Below are 26,438 nucleotides of genomic sequence, written 5' to 3'. Positions count from 1 at the left end.
TTTAATTATTGATAATAAATTTATAATTTTAAAAATAAAAATATAAAAATATTTTTTAACTCAACAAAAAAGCGGCTAAACAGGCACGGCAATACTCATTCCAGCTTTGATATTAGTTTTTTAATTTATTTAAAATTTACATTTTAATTTTAACACAAATTTTATTAGAGGATTGTTTTATCCTTTTATTATTTTTTATAAATTTTATAATATTATTTTCTACCTTCATTATCATTTTGATACTTTTTTATTTTTTACAAATTTAATAATATTTTTATGAGTTAAATTTTTATTTGTAATTCTTTTAATAATTTTTTTATTTTTGAAGATCTATATTTTAATTTATCAATTTTTATTGATAATTGTTATATTTTTAGTCTAATAATTTTTATTTATTTTTTAATTTCTTGAATAAAATTTATTTTAAAATTTTAAATCTTAAAAAAATTATTTTATATTGCTCTGAAAGATTCAATACATTTAAATTAATATTAGTTAGAATTATTAATTTTTTGCTTATTAATTTAGATTATTTATTTTTTTAACTTTAAATTTATTTGTTGATTTAATTTTATTCATAATTTACTTTTTTATTATTTAGTAGTGACCTAAAAGAAGGCCACATGTTCTTGATTTGCTGCGCTGATCGATGCCAAACTTACTTAATTCTTCCAAAAGAAAAAAGGAAAAAAAAAGTAAATTGATTTCAGTTTTTCCAAAAAAAAAAAAAATTTCTTGCTTCTATAAAACCTATCTGTGTGCTCTATGTTTTTTCTATTGTTCTGTCAACTTTATTATAATCGTGACTTTGCTTTGTCTTGTATAGTTAAGGTTGAAGATAGTTTGTGTCTTTATGGTGGTCAAGATTTTTTAATTAGTTTTGTAATTACCTTAATTAGAGAGTTAAGTATATATTTGTCAAGATTTGGCATTGAAAAATGATATTTTAAATTAAAAAAATTAAAAATATCACGTGTATATAAAGAGTCCATTACTAAATCAATTATCATGTAATTTAGATGAATATACATTGTTTAATTTATTTTTTTAAAATATAATTCTAAATTTATAAGGATATTTTCTTAAGTTGTTTTATTTGTATGTTAGACACATTTTAGATATGACACTTATTAATATTCGTCTGACACGCGTATTTGTTGTGTCCAACTATGTCTTAATAAGAAAATAAAAATTGCTTCTCTAAACTAGAGGTGAACGCGGATCGGATCGGATCGGATATGGCCAAAATTTCGATCCGATCCGCACTAAATTCATCGGATCGGATCGGATCCAATATCCACAATTTTTAAGCTTAGATCCGATTCAATCCGCACATTTGCGGATCGAATATTAGATATATCCGCAAAACACAAAAATATTTTTAAAAGCTTATTTTTATTGAAAAAATATCAATAAAATTCATTTTTTCTATTTTTAAAATATATTTACTCTTAAAATAATATTAAACATACTTTTTAAATAATACATTAAAATAATACAACATATATGATAATTATTAGTTGAAATAAAACAAAAAAAAATTTACTTATTTATTTCTTTATTTTTGCGGATACGCGAATATGCGGATCTTATCCGATCCGATTCGATAGCCTTGCAGATTGGATCCATATCCGCAATTTTTGGATCAGATTCGGATAAACACGGCGCGGATATGTAAATTGGATCCGATCCATGAACACCCCTACTTTAAACACATTTGAACACACTTAAATACTATCACGTGTCAGCATGTCTAAACTTATTCTTAAATATTTTATATAATTAAAATAAATATTAAATATAATAAAAATTAATTTATATTTTAATATTAATAAAATATCAAAATATTATTATAATTTATTTAAAAAATATTTTATTTTATATATATATATATATCCTCGTATTTTATAAAAATTTAAAATTCGTATATCAGTGTGTCCCATATTATATCTTGTCTTTATATTTATGTGTTGGTGTGTCCCGTGTCATATTGTGTGTATTTATTTCAGAATATCATGTATCATATATAAGTCCTCGAAATAAGTTTTTTTTAATTGAAACCTGCTCATTACTGTGATTAAGTGCCACAATTAATACAGCTAAACGTTATTGTTATGAGGAGCATGGAGAAGAAGTAATTAAATCCTTGGAACGATGAAACAATGTTGAAATTTATTAATTAATATAACTTATGTATAAATGTTATTGAAAAAATAAGAACGAATCAAAAATGAAGTCTTGTATCTTATTTACTAACCACACTTGAATTATTCAAACATCAAAATAAGTACATCATGCAATAGTCATAAATAGTTAAATACCAATAGATTAAGCATTATTCACATGGAATATAATTATTAATATCTAACACAGAATTAAGAGCATCATTAGCTACTATGCTATATGCTCTAAATTTCCATCCTTAGCTAGCAAATTAACTACTAGTGGTTGTTTGGAAGAATCGGAATACTCTGCTCATTCCTGAAAAAGTTATCAGGATCAACTGCAGTCTTAATCTTCACCAGCCTCTCAAAGTTTCCATTGAAGTACTTGGCCCCATACACCTTCCCTTCTTCATAAGAATTCTTTCCAAATGTATTGATTCCAATGTCAAGGTCTCTATAATTCAAGAACGCACTTCTTGGATTCTTGGACACAAATGGAGTCATGTAACTATACAAGCTCCTAGTCTCATTAACAAAATTCTCAGCCGCGGCAGGAGATGAATCATTCCAATTCACAGAATACTGAATCTTGAACAAGTTCCCGGCACGGTGAGGGAAAGCGGTGGCGTCAGCCGGAATCTCAGCCATCTTCCCGCCGTAAGGATTGAACACAAGCGCAACCTTCCCCAGTTCAATAATCTTCTTCGCTATCCCCTCCAACGCTTCTTTGGAGATCGGAACCTGAACATAATCGGATTTTCTCTTGAGGAAACCAGCAGTATTGAGACGCCGATTCAGAATAATCTCCGGCTTAACACCGATCTTGTAATCATCGGGATTATTCAACCAAATCGCCGACTCAATCCAACTCATTTCAATGCAATTCTGTTTCTCGAGTCCAAGAAGAGGAAACTTCTTCTTCAATATCGAAACTGCCTCGTCAGCACCACCGAGAAAAAACGCTACAATACTGGCTTTAACCGTTTTGTTGGAAGGGAGCAAGAGAAGCCGAAGGAAAAACCTATCATCAATGGTTGGAGCAACTTGCTGCCACTGAACGGCAAGATCTGTTGCATTCTGTTCCAACGTCCTTTCCACGCGAAAAACGGTTACAGTTTCAGTTACAGGAACTAACTTAACTGTATACGACAAAACTACACCAAAACTCGCTCCGCCGCCGCCTCTAATAGCCCAAAAAAGATCCTCCCCCATGGCCTTTCTATCAAGAATTCTACCCTTAACATCAACGATTTTCGCGTCGATTACGTTATCAACGGATAAACCGTATTTTCTCAACATGGCACCGTAGCCTCCTCCGCTTATGTGGCCACCAACGCCAAGAGTGGTGCACAATCCAGCAGGGAAGCCATGGATTTTGCTATTTTTCCATATATTATAGTAAAGTTCTCCGAGCGTGGCTCCGGCTTGAACCGTGGCAACTTGTTTTCCAATGTCGACGGTTATTTGCCGGAGATTGGACATGTCAAGAACGAAGTAGGGTTGTTGGGATCGGGAGACATACGAAAGGCCTTCGTAGTCATGGCCGCCGCTTCGGATCCTGATTTGGAGGCCAATCCTCTTGGCGCAGAGAACTGCAGCTTGAACGTCGGATTCTTGAAGGGGTGTGATGATGAGCAATGGCTTTGGTGTTGTGGTTGTGTTCCACCTAGCGTTGCGGATGTAGTTTTCCAGAACTGTGGGGAAAGAAGCGTTGTTGTTGCGGTAGAGTATGTTGGAGAGTGTGCCTGAGAGGCAGGAGGGTGATGGTGGTGTTGGTGATGCCAAACAAGAAGAAAGGGTTAGAAGAACAAGAGAAGCTGCAAAGAAAAAACATGAAGGAGAAGCTGGTTTTTCTGCCATGGATGGGTTTATGTGCGGAGATTGAAATTTTGGTGTTGGTAATGGCACGCTTTTATTCGCAAACAAAATCCGTTATCCTTTACTAATAATGATACTTTAACATATTATCATGCATTCATAGTTTTTTTTTTTTTTGGATAATTAAACTGTCATAAATAATCATTAGAAATTTTAGTAACTTAATCTGATTTGGTTGAATTTCTATTTAGAGAATTAGTTTTTATTTTTAATTTTAAGATTGGAATATATTTTTCTCCGTGAGGGTTTTTTTTTTTTGTGACTGAAATTTCTCCGTGAGGGTTTGTCTTACCTTATTAGTTATGAAGAAATCTTCTAAATGAGCAAATCATGCAAATACATTTTTGCTGGTGTCTAAACCTTCTTTTCACGTTCATAGCAAATCTTCCATAAATTAAATTAAATCGTTCCTCATATCATATATATATATAATTTCATCATTGCCATTATATATATAATGATAATGATACTATAGAATTTAATTTTCATGAATTATCAAATATAATTTACAAAATACAATTAATCGAGTGATTAACTCACTCATTTATACAAATAAGTATTGAAAATTCGAATTTTATCTTATACATATAATAATTTATTGACTAACAATAAAATTTTAAATAAAATTTTGATTAGCAACAGATAAATTCTTAATTTGTTGACTATAAATAAAAAGTTATTTAAACGCATAAATTTAATTAAATAATTGTTTAAAATTTTATATACTATCAATAAATTAAAATTAAATTCTTATTATATTTTATTTGACAAAACGCATTTTGGTGTTAGTCTTCATATGTCTCTCCTCCTTGTCATTTAAGAAAAATATTAAATCTTAATTATAAATTAATATTTATCAATAATTACGAGATTTTTTGAAAGGCATATTTCATGCGATTTGTTAATAATTAATGATTAATGATTAATAAAATTAATTATTATTCAAACCTATTAATATCATTAATAATATCATAAAATTTTATGTAATTAATATTCATTAGTGTATGTATCCAATGCATGAAAAATATTTATATTTTGTATTTATATTTAAAATATATTTTTTAATTATAAACATATTTAACTTATTTAACATATCTTCTATTATGTAATTGTTACGAGGGTAACCTAAAATAGTTGGATTGGACTTAAATGAAAGGCCCAAATGTTGAGGGAAGGTGATCTCCGAGCTGTTTTCGCCTGGGAGTCATCGTCCGAGTTATGTGTTTTAAGGAATAGGGGATGATACCTGCAAAGATACTCCAATATCTAAGTCAGCAAGGGATTAACAGGTTTATCATGTATTGGAACTTGGGTTTATTTGAGTGTGTCAGCGTATTTGTAGGGGTGATCCAATAACCACCGTTGGAGTAGTTCCACTTCTGAAGGTGGATAACCGTCCCTTTATCTTAGTGTTGTTAAGATATTTCTTCTAGAAGTGGATGAGAGATTTTAGGGGACAGTTACAGCTACTTTATTTAATTTGAATAAGTGTTATCTGCCAGATTATGTTGAACTCGACCTCTTTGAGGAGGTCGGATAAGCGGTAAAAGCCAACCTTTGGATTGAGCTTTCTTTGGCTTACTTGGACCTGGACTATAGTATTGAGGTAGGGTATGAACAGTGCCCCTACTCGAATCCGATCTCTTAGCTACGAGTTCGATTTGAGTATTACTTGAACTCGGGTCTATTCAAGTCGGAAAAGCGACGTGGTTTTAATTTAAGAACCGACGTGATTTTGAATGGCTCAACCGTCGCGTCCGTTTGGAATTTTGTATTTACACATGAGAGCAGTTACATTGGTAACAGCGTATTTCTTTAATGAAAACGTCATTTTACTGTTATGCCCCTAGTATGTTATAAATATGTTCCCTCTTCTTTCTTTATTTTCTTTTGTCTTCTCTTCGAAGTTTCTTTCCCTGTTCTTTTGCTTTTCCACTCAAAAACTCCCTTTGGTCTTCCGTTCTTGGGTGCTTCATCGCTTTCTTTCGTCGTGACTGCTTCTCTTTGATTCTACAAAAAAGGTTGGTTCTTCTTTATCTTTCTTCGTCATTCATGTAGTGCTTTCTTTATTTCTGCTTGGTGCACTTGCATGTTTGTGGGAAGTTTCATGCCTTTATCGGACCTCAAAGAGTAGTTCGGTCTCTTCTTTATGTGTCTGATATTGTCGACCTCATCATAGAACCTTACCCTTGGACTTTGCTCATTGACTTCAACTGGTATCATGGCTTCTATGCCATAAACAAGTCGGAAGGGTATTTCTCTAGTAGCTTATTGGGGTGTAGTTCGATACGCCCATAACACTTGAAGGAGCTCCTCGGCCCAAGCCCCCTTTGCATTTTGTAATCTTTTCTTTAATCCAGCCAGTATGACTTTGTTAACGGCTTCTGCTTGCCCATTTGCTTGTGGGTGCTCAACCGAGGTGAACTGATACTTGATCTTCATACTGGCTACCAAGTTTCTGAATGTAGAGTCGGTGAATTGGGTACCATTATCTGTAGTAATGAAATGGGGAATACCATACATGGTAATGATATTCTTATAGAGGAACTTCCAACTTCTCTAAGCTGTGATGGTAGCTAAGGGTTCTGCTTCGATCCACTTCGTGAAGTAGTCCACTCCCACTATGAGGTATTTTACTTATCCATGTGCTTGGAAAAAAGGTCTGAGTAGGTCCAATCCCCATTTTACAAAAAGTCATGGAGAAGTTTTACTGATAAGTTCTTCAGGGGGAGCGACTGCATTTGGCATGGCTGACATTTCTTCACGAAGTCGGTAGCATCTTTCGGCAAGGTCGGTTAGTAAAACCCAGCTCGGATAACTTTTTTGGCTAAAAAACTTGCTCTGAGATGGTTTCTGCAGATGCCATTATGTACCTCTTCTAGAACTTCTGTCGTCTTTGAGGTCGGGATGCACTTCAGCAATGGTGTGGATATAGAGGATATTCTTTACCAAGGTATAACTTTGTGCCTCCCTTCGGATTCTCTTGGCTTCTTTTTCCTCCTTAGGTAGGATGTCGAATTTTATATATTCGATTAACTGGATCATTCTTCTGAGGTCTAAGCCGGAAACCTTTAGGGCATCTTGTTTAGCCTCCGTCTTCGTGACAGAGAGCTCTTGGAGGGTTTCCTGGATCAGCCTTCTGTTATTTCCTCTTGGTTTGGTACTTGCTAATTTAGAGAGGGCGTCCACTCTGCTGTTAAGATCCCGGGTTATGTGTTCGACCTCGGTCTCTGAGAATCGCCTAAGTTACTCCAAAGTTTTATCTAAGTACCTTTTCATGTTTGGATCTTTAGCATGATACTCTCTGTTGATTTGAAAAGTTACCACTTGAGAGTCACTGAAAACCACTACTTTGGTTGCACCGACTTCTTCTGCTAACTTCAACCCGACAATCAAGGCTTCATATTCTGCTGAATTGTTGGAGACCGAAAATTCAAATTTCAGAGAGACTTCTATTTGGGTCCACTCTTGGTTGACCATTATTAAGCTTGCACCGCTTCCGATTTATTAGAAGAGCCGTCCACATACAACTCCCAAGTTGTGGAGGCCTCCTCTTGATCTTCTGCATATTCCGCCATGAAGTCAGTCAGGCATTGGGCTTTAATTACTGTCCGAGTTTTATACTTTAGGTCGAACTCAGATAGTTCTATAGCCCATTGAACCATTCTGCCCGTAATTTCTATTTTAGAAGAATTTGCTTCATGGGCTGGTTTGTTCGAACTTTTATTGTATGAGCTTGAAAATAAGGTCGTAGCCTTCGAGACGCCACTATTAAGGCATATGCAAACTTCTCGAGTTTTTGGTACCTTAACTCGGGGCCTTGTAGAACTTTACTGGTGAAGTATACAGGATGCTACCCGACCTCATCCTCCCGTACCAGTGCTGATGCCACGGCTTTTTCGGCTACAAACAGATACAGGACGAATTCTTCCCTGATTTTAGGTCGAGTCAGAACAATAGGTTGGCTTAAAACCTTTTGAACTCCTGGAAGGCTTCTTCGTATTCGGGAGTCCATTCGAACTGGCATCCTTTTCTTAGTAGAGAAAAAAGTGGCAGGGATCTTAATGCTGATCCTGCTAAAAACCTGGAGAGAGCTACAAGTCGGCCATTCAGCTGTTGGGCTTCCCTTAAATAGGTCGAGCTCTTCATTTCCAGGACTGCTCTTTACTTATCGGGGTTAGCTTTGATCCCCCTTTGTGTTAGCATAAATCCTAGAAATTTTCCAGCCTCCACTGCAAAGGTGCATTTTGTGGGATTCAATCTCATCCCATGCGTCCTTATAGAGCTGAAGACTATTGAGAGGTCAGTTAAGAGACCGGCCTCATCCTGGGTTTTTATTAACATGTCGTCCACATATACTTCCATTAAACTTCCAAGGTGAGGTGCAAATACCTTGTTTATCAACCTTTGGTATGTGGCTCCTGCATTTTTTAACCCAAAAGGCATGACCACATAGCAATAATTTGTTCTAGGTGTGATGAAAGATGTCTTCTCCTGATCCGGACTATACATCAGGATTTGATTATATCCCGAGTATGCATCCATGAACAACAAGAGTTGATATCCTGAGCTGGAATCTACTAAGGTATCAATATTTGGAAGGGGATATAGGTCTTTTGGACACGCCTTATTCAAGTCGGTGTAGTCAACGCACATCCTCCACTTGCCGTTCTGCTTCTTGACTAGCACCACGTTTGCCAGCCAAGCCAGATACTTGACTTCTCTGATAAAGTCGGCCTCTAAAAGGGCTTGTATTTGTTCTTCGACCACTTGAGCCCGTTCGGGATCTATTCTGGGCATATCGGAGGCTTTCCAGGTGAAGAGGTCGAAATTTTTTCGTACGAGCCTTATCAGCTTCTGCTTCAAATCTCCTTTTAAATTGGTTCCTATGTTGGTATTTTTTCTGACTTCTTGCCCGATCTACACTTCTTCAGTCTTTCCTCCGGGCTGTGGTCGTAATTCTTCTTTAACTCGGATGCCTCCGAGTTCAGTGGTGTTCACCTCCTTACCTTTACCCCTCAGGTTTAGGCTTTCATTGTAACACTTTCTCGCCAACTTCTAATCTCCTCTGATGGTTTCAATTCCCTCTGGTGTTGGGAACTTCATGCAAAGATGGGGATAGATACCACTGCTCCAAGCCGATTTAAGGTTGTCCTTCCTATCAAGGCATTATAGGCTGAACCCACATCGACGACAATAAAGTCAATGCTCAGAGTTTTGGATTTCATCCCCTTTTCAAAAGTTGTATGTAGGGGTATAAATCCTAGTGGTTTTATAGGTGTGTCCCCCAATCCGTAGAGGGTGTCAGGATATGCCCTTAACTCCTTTTCGTCCAATCCCAACTTATCAAACGCTAGTTTGAATAGGATATCTATCGAGCTTCCCTGGTCCACCAAAGTTTTGTATAGATGAGCGTTGGCAAGGATCATGGTAATCACCACCGGATCGTCATGTCCGGGAACAATACACTACCCATCTTCTTTAGTGAAAGAGATGGTTGGGAGGTCGGGTAAGTCACTCCCGACTCGGTAAACTTCCTTCAGATGTCTTTTACGAGATGACTTGGTGAGTCCTCTTCCAGCGAACCCTCCCGAGATCATATGTATATGTCGTTCCGGGGTCCGTGGTGGCGGATCTCTCCGATCTTCCTCATCTCGTTTCCTCTTTCCATGATTGTCTGACCTTTCCATGAGATATCTGTCAAGCCGGCCTTCCTTGGCCAGCTTTTCTATCACATTTTTTAAGTCATAACAATCATTTGTTGAGTTCCCATATAACTTGTGGTATTCACAGTATTCGCTACGACTTCCCCCCTTCTTGTTCTTGATGGGCCGAGGGGGAGGTAGCTTTTCAGTGTGACAAATTTTTCTGTAAATATCGACGAGAGAAACTCGTAGGGGAGTGTAAGAATGATATCTTCTGGGCCTTTCTGACCCGACTTCTTCTTTCTTCTTGGACTCCCTCTCCTTTTCCCTTGATGGGTGAGGGTGCCCGGATCGCCAGCTCGATTCCCGCAGTTTGGCATTTTCTCCATGTTGATGTACTTTTCGGCTCTTTCTTGTACATCATTCAAAGAAGTCGGATGCCTTTTTGAGATGGACTGAGAGAAGGGTCCTTCTCGGAGCCCATTTACTAGGCCCATGATCACTGCTTCCGTGGGAAGATCTTGAATTTCCAAGCATGCTTTGTTCAACCTCTCCATGTAATCTCTCAGGGGTTCTCTGACCTCCTGTTTTACTCCTAGTAGGCTAGGTGCATGCTTAATTTTATCTTTCTGGATTGAAAACCGCATAAGGAACTTACGCGAGAGGTCATCAAAGCTGGTGACCGACTTGGGGGGGAGGCTATCGAACCACTTCATCGCCGCCTTTGTCAAAGTCATTGGAAAGACTTTGTAGCGGGTAGCATCAGAGGCGTCGGCTAGATACATCTGACTTTTGAAGTTTCTGAGGTGGTGTTTTGGGTCGGTGGTCCCGTCGTACAGATCCATGTCAGGGCTTTGAAGTTTTTTGAAACTTTTGCCCTCATGATGTCTTCACTGAACGGATCTTCTCCTCCAATGGGGTGTCTTCTCGGTCAACGCGAGAGCTCCTGCCTCAGAGATTGGATTCTAGTCTTAAGAGTTTTGCTTCAAGCTCTTTTCGTCGTTCAACCTCTCTCCTTAGGTTTCTCTCCGCCTCTTGCTGTCGTTCTAATTCTTGTTCCAGCTGTTCTAGCCGCCCTTGGTGGCCGTGTAGCAGCCCCATGAGATCGGCGGAGTGAGGTTGTCCCTCTTTCTCTGGTTCGTGCACTTCAAAGGAGATTCTTCTTGAGTCTTGCACACCTGAGGGACCTTCCTTATGTTGTCTATCCACTCCTTGCAGAGATATTATGGCTCATCGTTGTTGACTGCATCTTGATGCTCTTGCTCAGACTCCGATGCAGTATGTCCGTCTTCGTTCTGGTCGTTCGCCATGATGAGTTGATCTTCCAGGTCCCCGACAACGGCACCAATGTTACGAGGATAACCTGAAATATTTGGATTGGGCTTGAATGAAAGGCCCAAACATTGAGGGAATATGATCTCCGAGCTGTTCTTGCCTGGGAGTCGCCGTCCGAGTTATGTGTTTTGAGGAATAGGGGGTGGTACCTGCAAAAACACTCCGATGCATAAGTCAGTAAAGGGTTAAGCAGGTTTACGGTGTATTGGAACTTGGGTTTACTTGAGCGTGTTAGTGTATTTATAGGGGTGATCCAACAACCACCGTTGGAATAGTTCCACTTCTGAAGGTGGATAACCGTCCCTTTATCTTAGAGTTGTTGAGATATCTCTTCTAGAAGTGGATGGGAGATTTCAGGGGGCAGTTACTTTATTTGAATAAGTGTTATCTGCTAGATTATGTCGAACTCGACCTTTTTGAGGAGGTCGAGTAAGCGGTAAAGGTCAACCTTTGGATTGGGCCTTCTTTAGCTTACTTGGACCTGGACTATAGTATTGGGATAGGGTATAAACAGTAATTATACATATATTTGATGAATTAATTTGCAAAATTCTCATAGAATGTGAATCTCAATTTAAGTCCATCTCTATAACATTATGTCTATAACATATTAAGATAAATTTAAAAATAATTTATATAAAATTTAAAAATATTTTTACAATTATTTTAATTTGTCACAACTCATCAAGTTCTAGCACAATAAAAATATTGCACTATTAAATTTATTATAGATTTTTAAATTTTATTTTCTAGTTAGAAATTATATTATATTTATAAATTAAAAACACATAAATTTATTTCTAAAAAATTCATCAAAATAAATTTAAACCAACTCATTTAAAAATGAATTATATAACTCTTGTCTATCAAGAATGGGTCACCTCTTCTTTTGGGAATATTTTTTAGTTTGGTTGAAAGCAAAAAAGAATTTACTGGAATTGGAGAGTCTTCAATATAATTGAGTACAAAATAGTATCCTTCCTAAAGTAAATAGATATACATTTGGATTCTTAAATGTGCACTATATAAGACACTGTTATAAAATAATTTCAAAATAAAGAATTAATTAAGAATGGTATAAAATATATAATTGATTTATTATTGATATACAAATTATACAATTACTTCTTATATATGTTTAAGCATTACCTTGACATCTCTAATAAGATCATACCTAAAAAAATAACAAAATAAAAAATATATATTAAAATTTTAAATAATACTCTATTTAACAATATATTAAACTGAATGTTAAAATATAACTTAGTAATCATAACAATTCTTATATAATAATTTAATTCTCTAATCTTAAATAATTTTGTATGATTATAGTATAATTATGTAAATTACGTTTAATACATATAATTAATAATAATTAGATTATTACCTTTTTTCTAATAATGTAATAATATACTTTTTTATTAATTAATTTAAAACGTTTATGCACGCATTATAACTTTAATAATGTATAAATCTTACCGTTCGCATATTAATATATATTAATATATATAATAAATTTATATATTATATTTATTTATGCTTAGTATTATTTAAAATATTATTTTACTCTCAAAATTCAAATTAATTTTTTTAAGAGATTATAATTCTAATTATTAGGTTCTAATTGATTAGGTTTCAATCATGTTTAGTATTGTACATATAAATTGATTAGGTTCCATTTATTATTATTTTAAGGGGTTTAATTATTAGGTAGTAATAGTTATTAAAAAGTCTCATAGAATTTGTGTTAATACAACAATATTTGATTCTTCTTTTTTCATGTATTTATTACAATAATAAATCTAATGATCAGTGTAAATGGTATTAAATTAAGATATTATTTATGTCATAATTATATACTAATTATGCATCTATGTACACTGATTTTTTTATTAATTGTAACAATTCAATTAATATAAGTTATATTTAATGGTTATTTTATTCTATATTTCTTTAATTGTAATTATTATGACAAGTTATTCCATTTATGATTTTGTATAAGATAAATTCTAAAATATTAATATTATTTAAAATATTTGTTTAAATAATTATACACTTTTAAAACACCCATGGGTAGATAAAAAGAAAATAAAAAATACTAAAATAAAATCATACCCAATACACCGTATTAGGAAACAAAATCTTAAAATAAGTATCTAAAATAAATCAATCACAAGATTTCTAACAAAGAAAAAACTAAAAATATTATTTTATTATCAAAATTTAATTTAAAAATTCTATTTAAAAGATTAACATATTTACTTCTTAATCCGAGTTGTATGCATTTAATTATCATGCTTTTAAATTAAAACATAAATTATTAATTAATGATATAATAATTTGATTTTTCGTAATTTAAGAATAAATAATTATGTAAAATTGTAGTATAAGTTGTATAATTTATGTTTAATTTAATTAGTAATAATTTAAAATATTATCTTTCTTCTAATAATATGATCATATATGTCTCTACCATTAATTGATTTAGAACATTAATGTACGTATTCTAACTTTAATTATATATAAATATTTTTTTAATAATCATATATTAGTATACATATTCTTTCTATTAGTATAATTCTTTTAAGTTTAGGAAAGAAATTATTAACTAATAATATGATAATAAAGAGCATTGAAATAAAATTATACTCAATACATCATAAAATAAAATCTCAAATTATCTAAAATAAACTATGGATTTCGAACAAAAAAAATTGAAATATTATTTTACTCTTATAATTTAATTTAAAAATTCTATCTAATAGACTAACATATTTATTATTCAGTCAGAATCTATATTTTTAATTATAATACTTTTAAAATTAAAAAAATTATTAATTAATGATAATAATAATAATAATAATAAAATATTTTCATTCTCTACTTTAAGAATAAATAATTATGTACAATTTTATGTATAATTTGAATAATTTATATTTAGTATAATTTATATAATAAAATAAAATTTTTATCTTTTTTTTAATAATATAATCATGTATATTACTGCCATTAATAAGTGATTTACAATATTAATATATATATTTTAAATTTAATAATATATAAATATTTTTTTTATAATCATGTATTAATATCCACATTTCTTTCATAATATTTGTTACTAATATTATATAATATATTAATATACGTAAAGTGTTATGTAAAATATATACCTATTTTGAGAAATTTTTTTCTTATACATATTTAATATTATTGACAACTAAATATAATTATTATTTTAAAGAACTTTTTTTATGTATTGATAGCTTGAAAATATATTAAAATTATACGGCATACTATTATATTAATAGTATTTTTTAATTTAATTATTTGAATATATTTGAATTTGATAAAAAAAATTATAAATAATAAAAATAAAATTAAAATTAAAAATTAAGAAATTAATAAGACATATCCAACTTAAATAGACCTACTTATCAGATTCAAATATAATTAGCATTCGGATCAACAAAAATAATTTGAAATGGAATATAATAGATATAATGTATTGTAAATAATTGAGTAAAAAATAGAGATATAATGCATTGTAAGTAATGGTGTAAAAAATAGTTCCAGCTGCAACGACAAAAAAATTGAATAAGAAGAACACTCATTATATAAATCAAAGAATTATAATAAAGTTGGATTCATAAAAAAAATAAAATTATAATTTATATTATAAAAAGAATCAATTTCAATAAAAAATATAATATTATTATATAAAATAATTAAGAAAAAAGGAAAATTAAAAAATAAAAACAAAATATTTTGATTCTAGAATTTATGTTCATAAACAATATAAATAAAACACTATATATAATATTCATAGGGATATAAAAAAATTATTGTAATTATTAAAAAGATATGATATAAAATATTTTTAATATTGATAAATCTTAACATAATTATTAAATATTGATAAATATAATAATTTATAATTGATACTTTCCAAAAATAAAAAATAAAAAAAGAGACAAGCACACTCATATCAAAACGTGTCACGATTCATGACAACATACTTAACGCCAAAATATATATAACTGTTTTAGAATAATATAATGAGAATGATATAATTATAAGAAATTTAAAATATTATTAATACAGACATTCCAACTTTAATAATATATAAATATTATCTTTTTCATAATCATGTATTAAGATCTAGGTTTTATCCATAATATATACTTGTTACTAATATTATATATATATATATATATATATATATATATATATATATAGTATTATGTAAAATAATATATATTTAAAGCATTATTTGTTTAGATATATTTGATATTATTGGCAAAAAAATTATTACTATTTTAAAAAATTTAATTTTTATGTATTGATAGCATAAAAGAATATTAAAATTATGTGGCATACTATCATAATAACGGTATTTTTAACTTATTAATTACTTGATTTTGTTTAAATCTGATATAAAAAAAAAAACCACAAATAGTAAAAAATAAAATAAAATATTAAATATTACATGTCTAAATTAAATAGACTAACTTATCAGATTCTAATATAATTAGTATTTGGATCGATGAAAATAATTCGGAATAGAACATTATGAATGTAATCTATTATAAATAATTGTGTAAAAAATGATCCTTTTATAAAAAAAAAAATTGAGTAAGAACATTCATTATACAATTAAAGAATAAAAGAGTAAAGTATTATAGTGATAGGTGATAGGTGTTTATTTGTACACTAAAAAAGGTATAAGAATGGGACAATTTAATAAAGTTCTGGAAGTTTTCGAGAGAAGGGGTAAGAGTATTATAGTGATGGGTGATTATAATGCAATTCGTTCTAATCATGAAAAAGAAAGTGGCCGAATTAAGATTGCAACTTCCATCCAGCAGTTCAATGATTTTATTAATTTCAGGAGGTTAGTAGACATGGAATACGAGAGTGATAAATTCACATGGAGTAATAGACCATTCGAAAGGAACTTTATTAAAAAAAGGCTGGATAGAGTCTTAGTTACAAATAGCTGGCAAATTGAATTTTCAGCGGCTATTGCGAAGCATGTAGAGGACACAGATTCTGATCATAAATCGTTACTTCTCAGTTCGGGGATAGAGAAAAGGAGGGGAAAATGTCGTTTCAGGTTTCAGGAACGCTGGTGTGAGAATCAAGAGGTTATTAATCTAATCAAAAGGTCTTGGAAGGTCGACATTCAAGGTTCACCAATGTACAAGCTGGTTAGGAAATTAAAACATTGCAGGTATAAGATTGTTGAATGACAAAGAACCTCTTCCTCTAACTCACAAACCAATATTCAGCACCTTAAAGATTAGATTGTTTATGAATCCAATAAAGGTTTCGAGGCAAATGGAAGTAATATTCGAATATGAAAAGCGGAACTAGAGGAGATATTGGAAAAGGAGCAACGGTATTGAAGAGAAAAATCGAGAGTGCAGCGGCTTAATTGAGGAGACAAGAACACTACATTTTTTCATTCCAAATTCTAAATCAGGAATAGAAAAAATAAGTTAGTGGAGTTGGAGGATGAAGAGGGTAGAGTTGCTAATGATCTGGAGGGTATGGTAGAAATAGCGTAAAAATACTTTGAAGATCTCTTTGCTACTAGCCAACCTAGAAACCTATAAGTCGAGTTGCAAGGTATACTGAACAAGATAAATATAGCCACAAACAGGTCCTTGATTCGGCCAGTTACTGAAGCAAAAATAAAAACAGCAGTTTATTCCATCAACCTCTTCTCCTCTCCGGGGGAGGATGGTTTTACAGCCATATTTTTTCAATTTTTTTGGGAGAATATCAAAGGTGACGTGGTTCAGGCAGTAAAGAATTTCTTTTCTGGAGGTAAAATTCTTAAAGCCTTCAATCACACACATATCTGTCTTATTCCAAAAGTACTGAATACTAAATCTATGAAGCACGTCCGCCCTGCTTAAGCATTATTTTTAACAAAATAATTTCTAAAATTCTGGTTCATAGACTACAAACTGTTATGAACAGAATTATAAGTGATCCCCAGAGTATTTTTATCAAAGGCAGGTTGATTAGTGATAACATATTGATTATTGCTCATAAATATATGCATTTTCTGAAAAATAAGAATTATGGTGATTATGATATGGCATTGAAATTAGATATGAGAAAGACCTATGATCGGATTGAATGGAGTTTTGTGTGAAATATAATGTAGAAATTGAGATTTTGTGAAAAATGGATGGTTTGGATAAAGAAACTTATGACAACAGTTTCCTATTCTGTCATTATGGAAAGTCAACTTTATGGTTTAATTTTTTCAAGCCATGTAGAGAGTTACGACAAGGTGACTCTCTATCCCCTATCTATTCCTATTTTGTGCAGAGAGATTCTTCCATCTGCTCTACAGAGGAGAACAGAGACGGAAAATATCCGATCGAGTTGAGACTCAATCAGAGGTGTCTTAGAATCAACTATTATTTTTCACAGATAATTCAATACTTTTTAGCAAAGCAAGTGAGAAAAAATGATAAAACTTGTTTCGAATTTTACAGGTTTATGAGGAAATAAGTGGGCAAAAGGTTAATCTTGATAAGTCATCTATCTTTTTCAGCAAAAATACCCAGTTCACATTCGTGACCAGTTAGCTCAAATTCTTTTGGTACCACAAATTGAAAATCAGAACAAATATCTGAGCCTCTCAGCAGTGATTCAAAGATCCAAGAAGGCCACTTTCAACTACATTAAGGACAGGGTGATTCAGAAATTGAGTCTTTGGAAACGAGCTCTTTTATCTACTAGTGGCAAAGAAGTAGGGGTGTTCATAAGTCGGGTGAAATCGGGTTTGTCCTAACCTAAATCCGGCCCTAAATATACACCGGGTCTATTTTTTAGACCCTAACCCAATTCTAAACCCGATGAAACCTAAATATTTTCAGGCCACAACTATACCAGGTCGAAACCGGGTGAAAACCGGGTCTTTTAGCTTTAACAATAATTTATAAAAAATTTATTTATTAAAAAACTTATTTATGATGCACTTATTTATAAAAAAAAAACTTGTTACCGAAAAGTTGATATCCATATTTGAACTTGAATTTGTCCGTAAATTCTAATTTGATGCTTCTTTTGTTCTATTTTCTAATTCAACAAGTGTGATTAAATAGAAAACAATAAACTTATAATTAATATAACATAATATTAAAATAAATTTAAAACATATATATCTTTTTCAGTTCCCAGCTTAGGGTGCACACGGGCTGGGTGAAGCCGGATTTGGGCGGACCGGGCCATGCACACCCCTACAGAGAAGTGTTAATTAAGGTTGTGGCCATGACGATTGCTATTTACACTCTAAACTGTTTCAAACTACCAGAAATTCTCCTTGAAGAAATTCAAAGAGCCATCCTACAATTTTGGTGGGGCCAAAAGGAGTCTGAATGGAGAATGCACTGGATTGGTTGGAGAATTACTTGGAGACTAAAGAATCAAGGAGGATTAAACTTCAAAGACCTTAAAGCCTTTAATCTAGCAATATTAGCAAAGCAAGGATGGCGTATACTCTCCAGGCCAAACTCTCTTATCAATAAAGTTTACCAAAATAAGTATTATCGGAATTCTGGTTTCTTAAGAGCAAAAATAGGTACAAATCCTTCCTGGAGTTGGCATAGTATAATGGAGGAAGAAAAGTCTTAGAGAAAGGAATTCTCTGGAAAGTGGGCAGAGGTCTATCTATTCAAATTAGGGAGGATTCATGGGTCAGAGACTATGTAGTTATCACTCCTAATCTCTCACAACATACAGAAGAAAGATCAAAGAGAGTCTCAGACCTAATTATACCTACCATGTCATGGAATCAATCACTAATTGAATTAATCTTCAGTCCAGAAATTGCTACAGCGATCCTCAACACACAGATACATGAAATTGAAAATAGAGTTACCTGGATGAAAAAAAAATGGTAGTTTCACTATGAACTCGGCATACAGAATAAGCTTCCAATTTTTTCACCCACTTTTGGAATACTTGCCAGAACAGTACCAACACAAAGTATTATGGTCTAATTTGTGAAAAATAAACTGTCATCCAAAAATTAAGAATTGCCTTTAGAAGATTATGCATGAGGGACTACCTATTCTTCAGAAGATCCAATCTCGAATTCAATCAGTAAACCCAATCTGCCGGTGGTGCAAGCAAGTTGAGGAATCAACCTTTCATTGTTTTTGAAAGTGCACAGAATCGAAGGATGTTTGACAAACAGCAAATTTGTCAAAACCAGACTAGCAAGAAGAAACTTGAAAATGGTGGATGAGACTGAAAAATGAATTGAAAAGAAATAAAGCAACTAAAAAAAAGAGAACTCGCAACAAACATTACCTGACAGGTTTGGAAAGCCCGAAACGTTCTCATCTTTAAAGGTCATCAAATTTCTCCATCTAAAGTCTTGGCAGCAGTTCAGAAAGCTATGGAAGAATGTTAAAGAATCTGAAAGCCTTACTTTTTCTTTTTTTTACAATAAAATATGTATTAAATTTTTTATAAATCTATTCGTTTTTTATCCTTGTCTAGTCATTTTAAACCATTTATTTTTGTTAATGAAAATCATATTCTATCGTTGAAAAAAAAACTGTAATGTCTATATATCTTTCTTTTTTCTTCTTAAATTTATTTTTATAAAATATTCACTTCTTTTTAAATTTATTTCCAATTTCTTAAAAGAAAAAATCTTTCAACTTGATTATTTATTATTGGACCATTTCTTTTGAGAGAACGGATACTCTGAATGCAAATCAAAGGTGCTGTAGTGTATGGGCTTTTTTATTAAAAAAAATAAAAAAAATATTAATTCCCTAAATGCACATTCTTAAAAATTGTTATCTAAATGCGCAACACCATCTCTAGGCCACCAGCCACGAAATGGGTTTAGCCTCCATCTCAAGCCAGACGCCCACGAATTGGTCCATAGTACCATTATGTGAGAGACACCCAAGAAATGACTATTTAAGGAAGGACACCCACGAATTGGTCTATATTGAGAAATTATATGTTGATGTTCAGGTATCATTTGTTTTGTTAGTATCAAATGGATTTATTTTTTTCAACATTTTATATTTTCAGGCATATGTTGGTGTCATGGCATGGACGTGGATCTTCTTTTCTGGTAATATATTATTCAATGATGTCTTATTTTCAATTTCTGGATGGCCTATCATTATTAGTTTCATACTTATGAATTAATTTTTGCTGAGATTCAATATTAACAGAGGCTAATTCTCCTTGAAGATTGAGTATGCCTTAAATTCTCCATTAAAGAGTTGTGTAAGACATGATTCAGGAACTGGATAAGAGCATTCAGAAAATATATTGGAGCGCCACAGCATTGCTATCGGTTGCATTGCTGATGCTTGCTTGGATTGACCGACTACCCTTGCCAGATACATAAAGAATAGTATGAAAGAAGTTTACATGTCAAAAATAGGTAGTTAATGCAGTTATGTGTATTTCAGTTTATATTTTTATGCCTAGCTGTGAAGATGGAAACTAATAAGCTAAAGCTTTATCTCAGTTGTCAAACCCGTGAGTTGTAATTATTGAACCAAATAATTTTGACAGTGTAGTTCATAAGAGGTATGATCTTTATTATAAAGCAGCCTGCGCGTATGCGCGGGTTATACACTAGTAGTGGGAAATAATTGAGCAGTTAATGGATATTTATAAGTTATTTCATATATTTTTCATGACAATTATGTAATGTACAATTTTCTATTTTGTGGTTGGCAGGATTGAAATGATGGTCAACATTTTTTCTGTCAGCTTTGCATGTATTTTGTGGGTGACAATTATAAAATGGTGGCTAAACCCAATTTGTGAGTAGTGGTCGAGACATAGTGCTGCGCATTTAGGTAACAATTTTTTGGAGTGCGTATTTAGAAAAATAATATTTTTTGTTTATTTATTTCAATAAAAAAAACCGTAGTGTATGTGTAATCAAACATTATATAATATCTATTATGAAGTAACACGTCAGTGAATAAAAATAATGACCAAATAGAAGCTAAAATAAAAAGGTTAATTAAATTGATAAAATTACCTTTAAAAATATTAAAATGATAAAAATATTTTTAAAAAATAAAAAATATAACAGAAATCATTAAAAATATCATCTTGTCATTTTCTATAAGTAGTAAATTATTTTATCTTAATTATTGTAAAAACATTTAGACAATTATTTACAAGGTGCATAAAGCACAATTCAATAACATTAGACCTTTTTTATTTAAAAAAATTCAAATATTCAAAAAATTTCAAAAAATATCATTTAATATAAAAATGATCAAATTTTAAAGATAAAAATATTTTATTATTTAATTATATTTATAAAAAATTATATCCAAATCTAAATTTTTAAAACCTTTTAAGATTATATAAAATATCTAATTGTTTTGATTACGTTTCAATTTTTTAGAACATCTTTTGTGGTTAAATAAAATATATTTATAATATTTGATAACAAAAAAATTAACTAACAAAAAAGTTAAAATTTATTTTATTTAATATTTATTAATTATTATTAAAATTAATAAATATTAAATAAAATAAATTTAAATTATTTTTTTATTTTTTTAACATTACCGTTTATAATTTTAGATCAACTTAAAATTTTAATCAGTACTTTTTACGTCAATGACCAATTAGTATAACTAAAAATAGAGTAAATAACTAAATATCCAAGTCGACCCTTGATAAATTACAAAATAATGAGAGGAACGTAGGTCAGACACCAACCGACAAGAGAAAAAATAAGGGTCACAAGATTTAGTTAGCATTTGGAAAGCTGAGAGCTCCGCGGCTGTCACGCTTCCACACCAATTACAAAATATCACACATATTTCAGCCAATACCCACTACCCCTCAAATATCCACATCAAATTTCCATTAAAGTAATGCTAACTTAACAGATTTCTCTGCCACATTCGCCACATGCCCAATTGCCCATATGATCAATAAAAATTTTTCTAATAAAAATGTCAAAAATATTTTTTTATAATAATTTTTATTTAAAGGTATAATTTATTTGTTTGATCACATTTTATATAAAAATAACACTTTTATAATATATAAAAATCAAATTTTATAATTTATTATTCAATAATAAAAATAAAATATCTTCGTATAATGACAATAATAAAATTTTTATTAGAGTAGTCACCTTTTTTATAATGTACAAAAGATGTTTAAAAAATTATGTAAGTATCCTTTCTCATATAAATATGATTCCTATTAGACACTAAAACGAACCAATAATAATAATAAAACTCTACTATCAATTTACTTTAGGGTATCACTAAAAATGAGAGACCAATTTATGTATACAAATATCTATTTACTTAAATATTTCTTCAAGTCATCAACCACGATGATCAAATGAATTACAAATTAAATAAAGGCTTTTGTGTGTCTGTCTTTTCTTTCTTTACTGTCTTCCTACCCAAAAAAGAATAAATTACAAAAACAACGACATATATATAGGCCAAGCATACATAAACAACAAATTATCATAAATATTCACGAGCTAATTATTAATAATTCTAGGGTCCAACAATATAACATGATGATGAGTCTGTAACTGATTAGGCGTTGGTGTTGCTTGGAAGAATTGGAATACTCTGTTCATTCCTGAAGAAGTTTTCAGGATCAACAGCAGTCTTAATCTTGACGAGCCTATCAAAGTTGCCATTGAAGTACTTGGACCCATAAACCTCGCCTTCCTGAAAGCTATGCGCATCAAATGAATTGATGCCAATGTCAAGGTCTCTGTAATTCAAGTACGCACTTCTTGGATTCTTTGACACAAACGGCGTCATGTAACTGTAAAGCCTCTTAGCCTGATTCGTGAAATTCACTGCCGCACCGGCCGACGGATCATCCCAGTTCACAGAATATTGAACCTTGAACAAGTTTCCGGCACGGTGAGGGAACGGCGTCGCGTCCGCCGGGATCTCAGCCATCTTCCCTCCGTAAGGATTGAACACGAACCCAACTTTTCCCAACTGCACCATTCTTTTAAAGATCCATTCCAATCCGTCTCTGGAAATCGGAGTCTGAACGTAATCAGATTTCCTCTTGAGGAAACTCGCAGAATTGAGATCTCTTTGGAGAAGAATCTCCGGTTTAGCGCCGTTGTTGTAATCGGCGTCGTCGTTGTACCAAATCACAGATTCAATCCAACTCATTTCTGTGCAGTTCTCTTTCTTGAGTCGAAGAACAGGGAATTCCTTGCTCAGAATCGAAACTACCTCGTCGGCACCGCCAAGAAAAAGCGCTATAACGGTTGCTCTAACGGATTTCGTTTTCTTAACGATCTTGGAGGTTACAGGCTGCAGAAGCAGCCTCATGAAAAGTCTCTCATCGGTGGTTGGAGCAACTTGTTGCCACTGAAGAACTAAATCAGTTGAATTCTCTTCGTAATATCTTTCAACCTGAAAAACGGTTACAACCTCCGGAACCGTAACTAACTTTATAGTGTACGACAAAACGACGCCGAAGCTGGCTCCTCCGCCACCTCTAATCGCCCAAAATAGATCCTCCCCCATGGATTTTCTATCGAGTATTCTTCCCTTAACATCAACAATTTGTGCGTCGATTACGTTATCGACAGATAAACCGTATTTCCTGAGCATGGCGCCGTACCCTCCGCCGCTGAGGTGTCCACCGACACCAACGGTGGGGCACACTCCGGCAGGGAAGCCATGGATCTTGCTGTTCTTCCATATGTTATAGTAAAGCTCGCCAAGCGTGGCACCGGCTTGAACGACGGCAGTTTCTGAAGCTATATCGACGGTGACTGTTCTGAGATTGAACATGTCGAGGATGATGAATGGCTCATCAGAGATATACGAGATTCCTTCGTAGTCATGACCGCCGCTTCTGATCTTGATTTGGATAGGAATGCTCTTGGCGCAGATAACTGCGGCTTGAACGTGGGATTCTTGAAGGGGAGTGACGATGATCAATGGCTTAGGCGTTGATGACGTGTTCAAACGCGCGTTGCGGATGTAGTTTTGGAGAACCGTGGAGAAGGAAGCGTTGGATCTGTCGAAGACTATGTTGGAGAGTTGAGTTGATGAGGAGTTTGTTTGCTGTGTGAGACAGTGAAGGAAAGTGGGATAGAGTGTAGATGATGATGATGAAGGAGATGGTGCTGCCGCAGAAACAGAAAGAGAAAGATTTAGAAGTAGAAGACAAGTTGCAACAAAAAAAGAGAGAAAAGGTGAAGATGATTTCTCTGCCATTGGTGGAGGTTATGTTTAGGTACGAATTTGTGCAGAGATGAAAGTTGGGAGTGAGTTAGTTTTATATAGATAGAGAGAGAGAGAAAGAGAGATTTGGGGGGGGGGGGGGGGGGAGTTGTGTTTGGAAAGGGGAAGCTTCTTTGCCATTGTTGACTAGTAGTAGTGGGAGAATTGTCGTATACCATGGATGGTGTTTGGAAAAATCAACTTTTTTTTTTAAATTAACCAATCATAGCGTTTTCTTTCTTACAATTGTTTTCATGTCAAATTATTAAATTATTACTTAAAAAAAAATAGAAGTCAATTTGTCCTCAATCCTCATCAGGTATTTAGTATTAATAATGAGCAGGATTTTTAATAATAAGTTGAATATTGAATTCTTTAAGTTGGAAAAATGTGTTAACAACAAATACACGTACAAAAAATAATTATCTTTTGAACAAATAATTTGGTAAAGGATTAATACTTACGTATAAGTGTTTTGGGTTTACAAGTTTTATAAGTTTAAAGATAATAAAAGTCTTAAACGCATTGTTTATATTACGTGTCTCTTTAATAAATTTTTAAATCAATTCAAATCAATTAATGTGAATATATAACTTCTATTTTTTAAAATATTTTGTTTTTTTTTTGAATTTCTTGCCAAATTTGTTCGATCTCCTTCGTGCATTCTCTCTTTGTCTTTTCATTCATTGTTTTATTTGTGTTTATAACTGATTTCTTCTCGTCATTTACGTGTGTTTCTCTCTTTATATTCTTACTTCGTTTTTTTTTTCGATTTTCATAGTTTTTGAAATTAAACTTTGAAATTGTTTTGAAGATAATTGAACTTCAGAAATACATCTAAACGATTACAGAAATACACCCAAATAATTACAGAAATACACGCAAACGATTACAGAAATACACCCAAAGGATTTAAGAAATACATCCAAAATTCATTGAAGTATACCTTACCACAATATAAGGGGGGAAACAATATATTTCTTCTTAAAATCTTTTAATGTTTTGCTGGTTAAGGATGAGGCACATGGCAGAGACAATCTAGAAAAAAAACCTAGAAGAACAGTAAAAGAGTACCTTGAATAATGTTTCTTCGTTTTTTTTTTGTAATTTTTTATGGAGATTTGTATCTTTTCTTCTACTCTTCTCGAGGAGTTGGGACGTTTCTTCAAAATCGTAGTTTGTTTCGAATGTCGTTTGAATCTTGACGGTTTGCATTGAAGAAGAAAAGGAAGAGTGCAGTATAATGAACATGTTGTGGAAAAACACAACGGATAATTAAGGCGCGTGCGTTGGACGCTCGATTCTAAAAGAGTGGTGCGTGTATTTTTTTTTTGAAATTGAGCCAACTTGTATAGCTTGTAAGCCAAACAAATTTATATGTGTAGCAGACTGTTTGGTAAAATCTATTTTCAATAGAAGTTATTAATTTAGCAAAAACATCTTTTGAACAAATAATTTTATGTGTGCACATAAAATTGGTCAATATAGTTATTAAAAATAATTTATATACATTTATTATCTTTTAAAGTTTCAAATCCTATATTTTAAATAAAAGATTCAAAATTAAGTGCTCTAAGGCGACAACTTGTTTGCAAAACTCTTAAAACATTTACGAATTTTAATATAATGACATTTAAATATATTGATTTTTAATTTTAATAACAATTGATTGTTATTACAAAAAAAAGAAAATAATATACTTTTCCTTTAAAGAATAATTTCTTATTTTGAAGTATTCTTAATATATTTAAGGCTTAAACAAATTTTTAACTGGAAGGTTTATCTATATATAATTATAGAATAATATTATATATCAAATTTTTTTTATGAATTAAATCCAATTAAATTAAACAATAAGACTTAAAATAATGTTAGTCATAACTAATTTTTATTATATTAGACTAATTTAATTAGATTTAGTTAATAAAAAAATTTAGACGTATAATATTATTCATAATTATATATTACATACTTTCTGTTATTCTTGTAACAAACAGATCTTGACATATTTATGAGTAATTATCCAAATCAGTCCCCGAGGATTTTAGAATCGGACATTTTAGTCCCCAAGAAAAATTAATACACATATTAATCCCCAAGGTTTTACTCCGGCAGACAAATCAGTCCCTAGTTCATTTTCCGGCAGTGTAATTATCCAG

At 32.1% G+C, this 26,438-nt stretch overlaps 2 protein-coding genes across 2 annotated transcripts; both read right to left on the bottom strand.

Moving 5' to 3' along the window:
* Nucleotides 1–2,441: 2,441 nt before the first annotated feature.
* Nucleotides 2,442–4,025, bottom strand: LOC130974602 (berberine bridge enzyme-like 21). The gene has a single exon (XM_057899468.1). It carries the CDS (start codon nucleotides 4,023–4,025, stop codon nucleotides 2,442–2,444), a length of 1,584 nt encoding a protein of 527 aa, XP_057755451.1.
* Nucleotides 4,026–22,285: 18,260 nt separating this feature from the next.
* Nucleotides 22,286–24,320, bottom strand: LOC130974191 (berberine bridge enzyme-like 21). The gene has a single exon (XM_057898968.1). It carries the CDS (start codon nucleotides 24,271–24,273, stop codon nucleotides 22,612–22,614), a length of 1,662 nt encoding a protein of 553 aa, XP_057754951.1. The 5' UTR covers nucleotides 24,274–24,320; the 3' UTR covers nucleotides 22,286–22,611.
* Between the last annotated feature and the right edge of the window lie 2,118 nt (nucleotides 24,321–26,438).

This window comes from Arachis stenosperma, chromosome 4 (genome assembly GCF_014773155.1).
Source record: "Arachis stenosperma cultivar V10309 chromosome 4, arast.V10309.gnm1.PFL2, whole genome shotgun sequence".
Taxonomy (NCBI): domain Eukaryota; kingdom Viridiplantae; phylum Streptophyta; class Magnoliopsida; order Fabales; family Fabaceae; genus Arachis; species Arachis stenosperma.
The sequence above is the reverse complement of the archived record's forward strand: the minus strand, read 5'-3'. Positions and strand labels throughout refer to the sequence as shown.

Coding starts and splice junctions, on each gene's coding strand:
- LOC130974191 (XM_057898968.1), bottom strand. CDS start 24,273: ATGGCAGAGAAATCATCTTCACCTTTTCTCTCTTTTTTTGTTGCAACT.
- LOC130974602 (XM_057899468.1), bottom strand. CDS start 4,025: ATGGCAGAAAAACCAGCTTCTCCTTCATGTTTTTTCTTTGCAGCTTCT.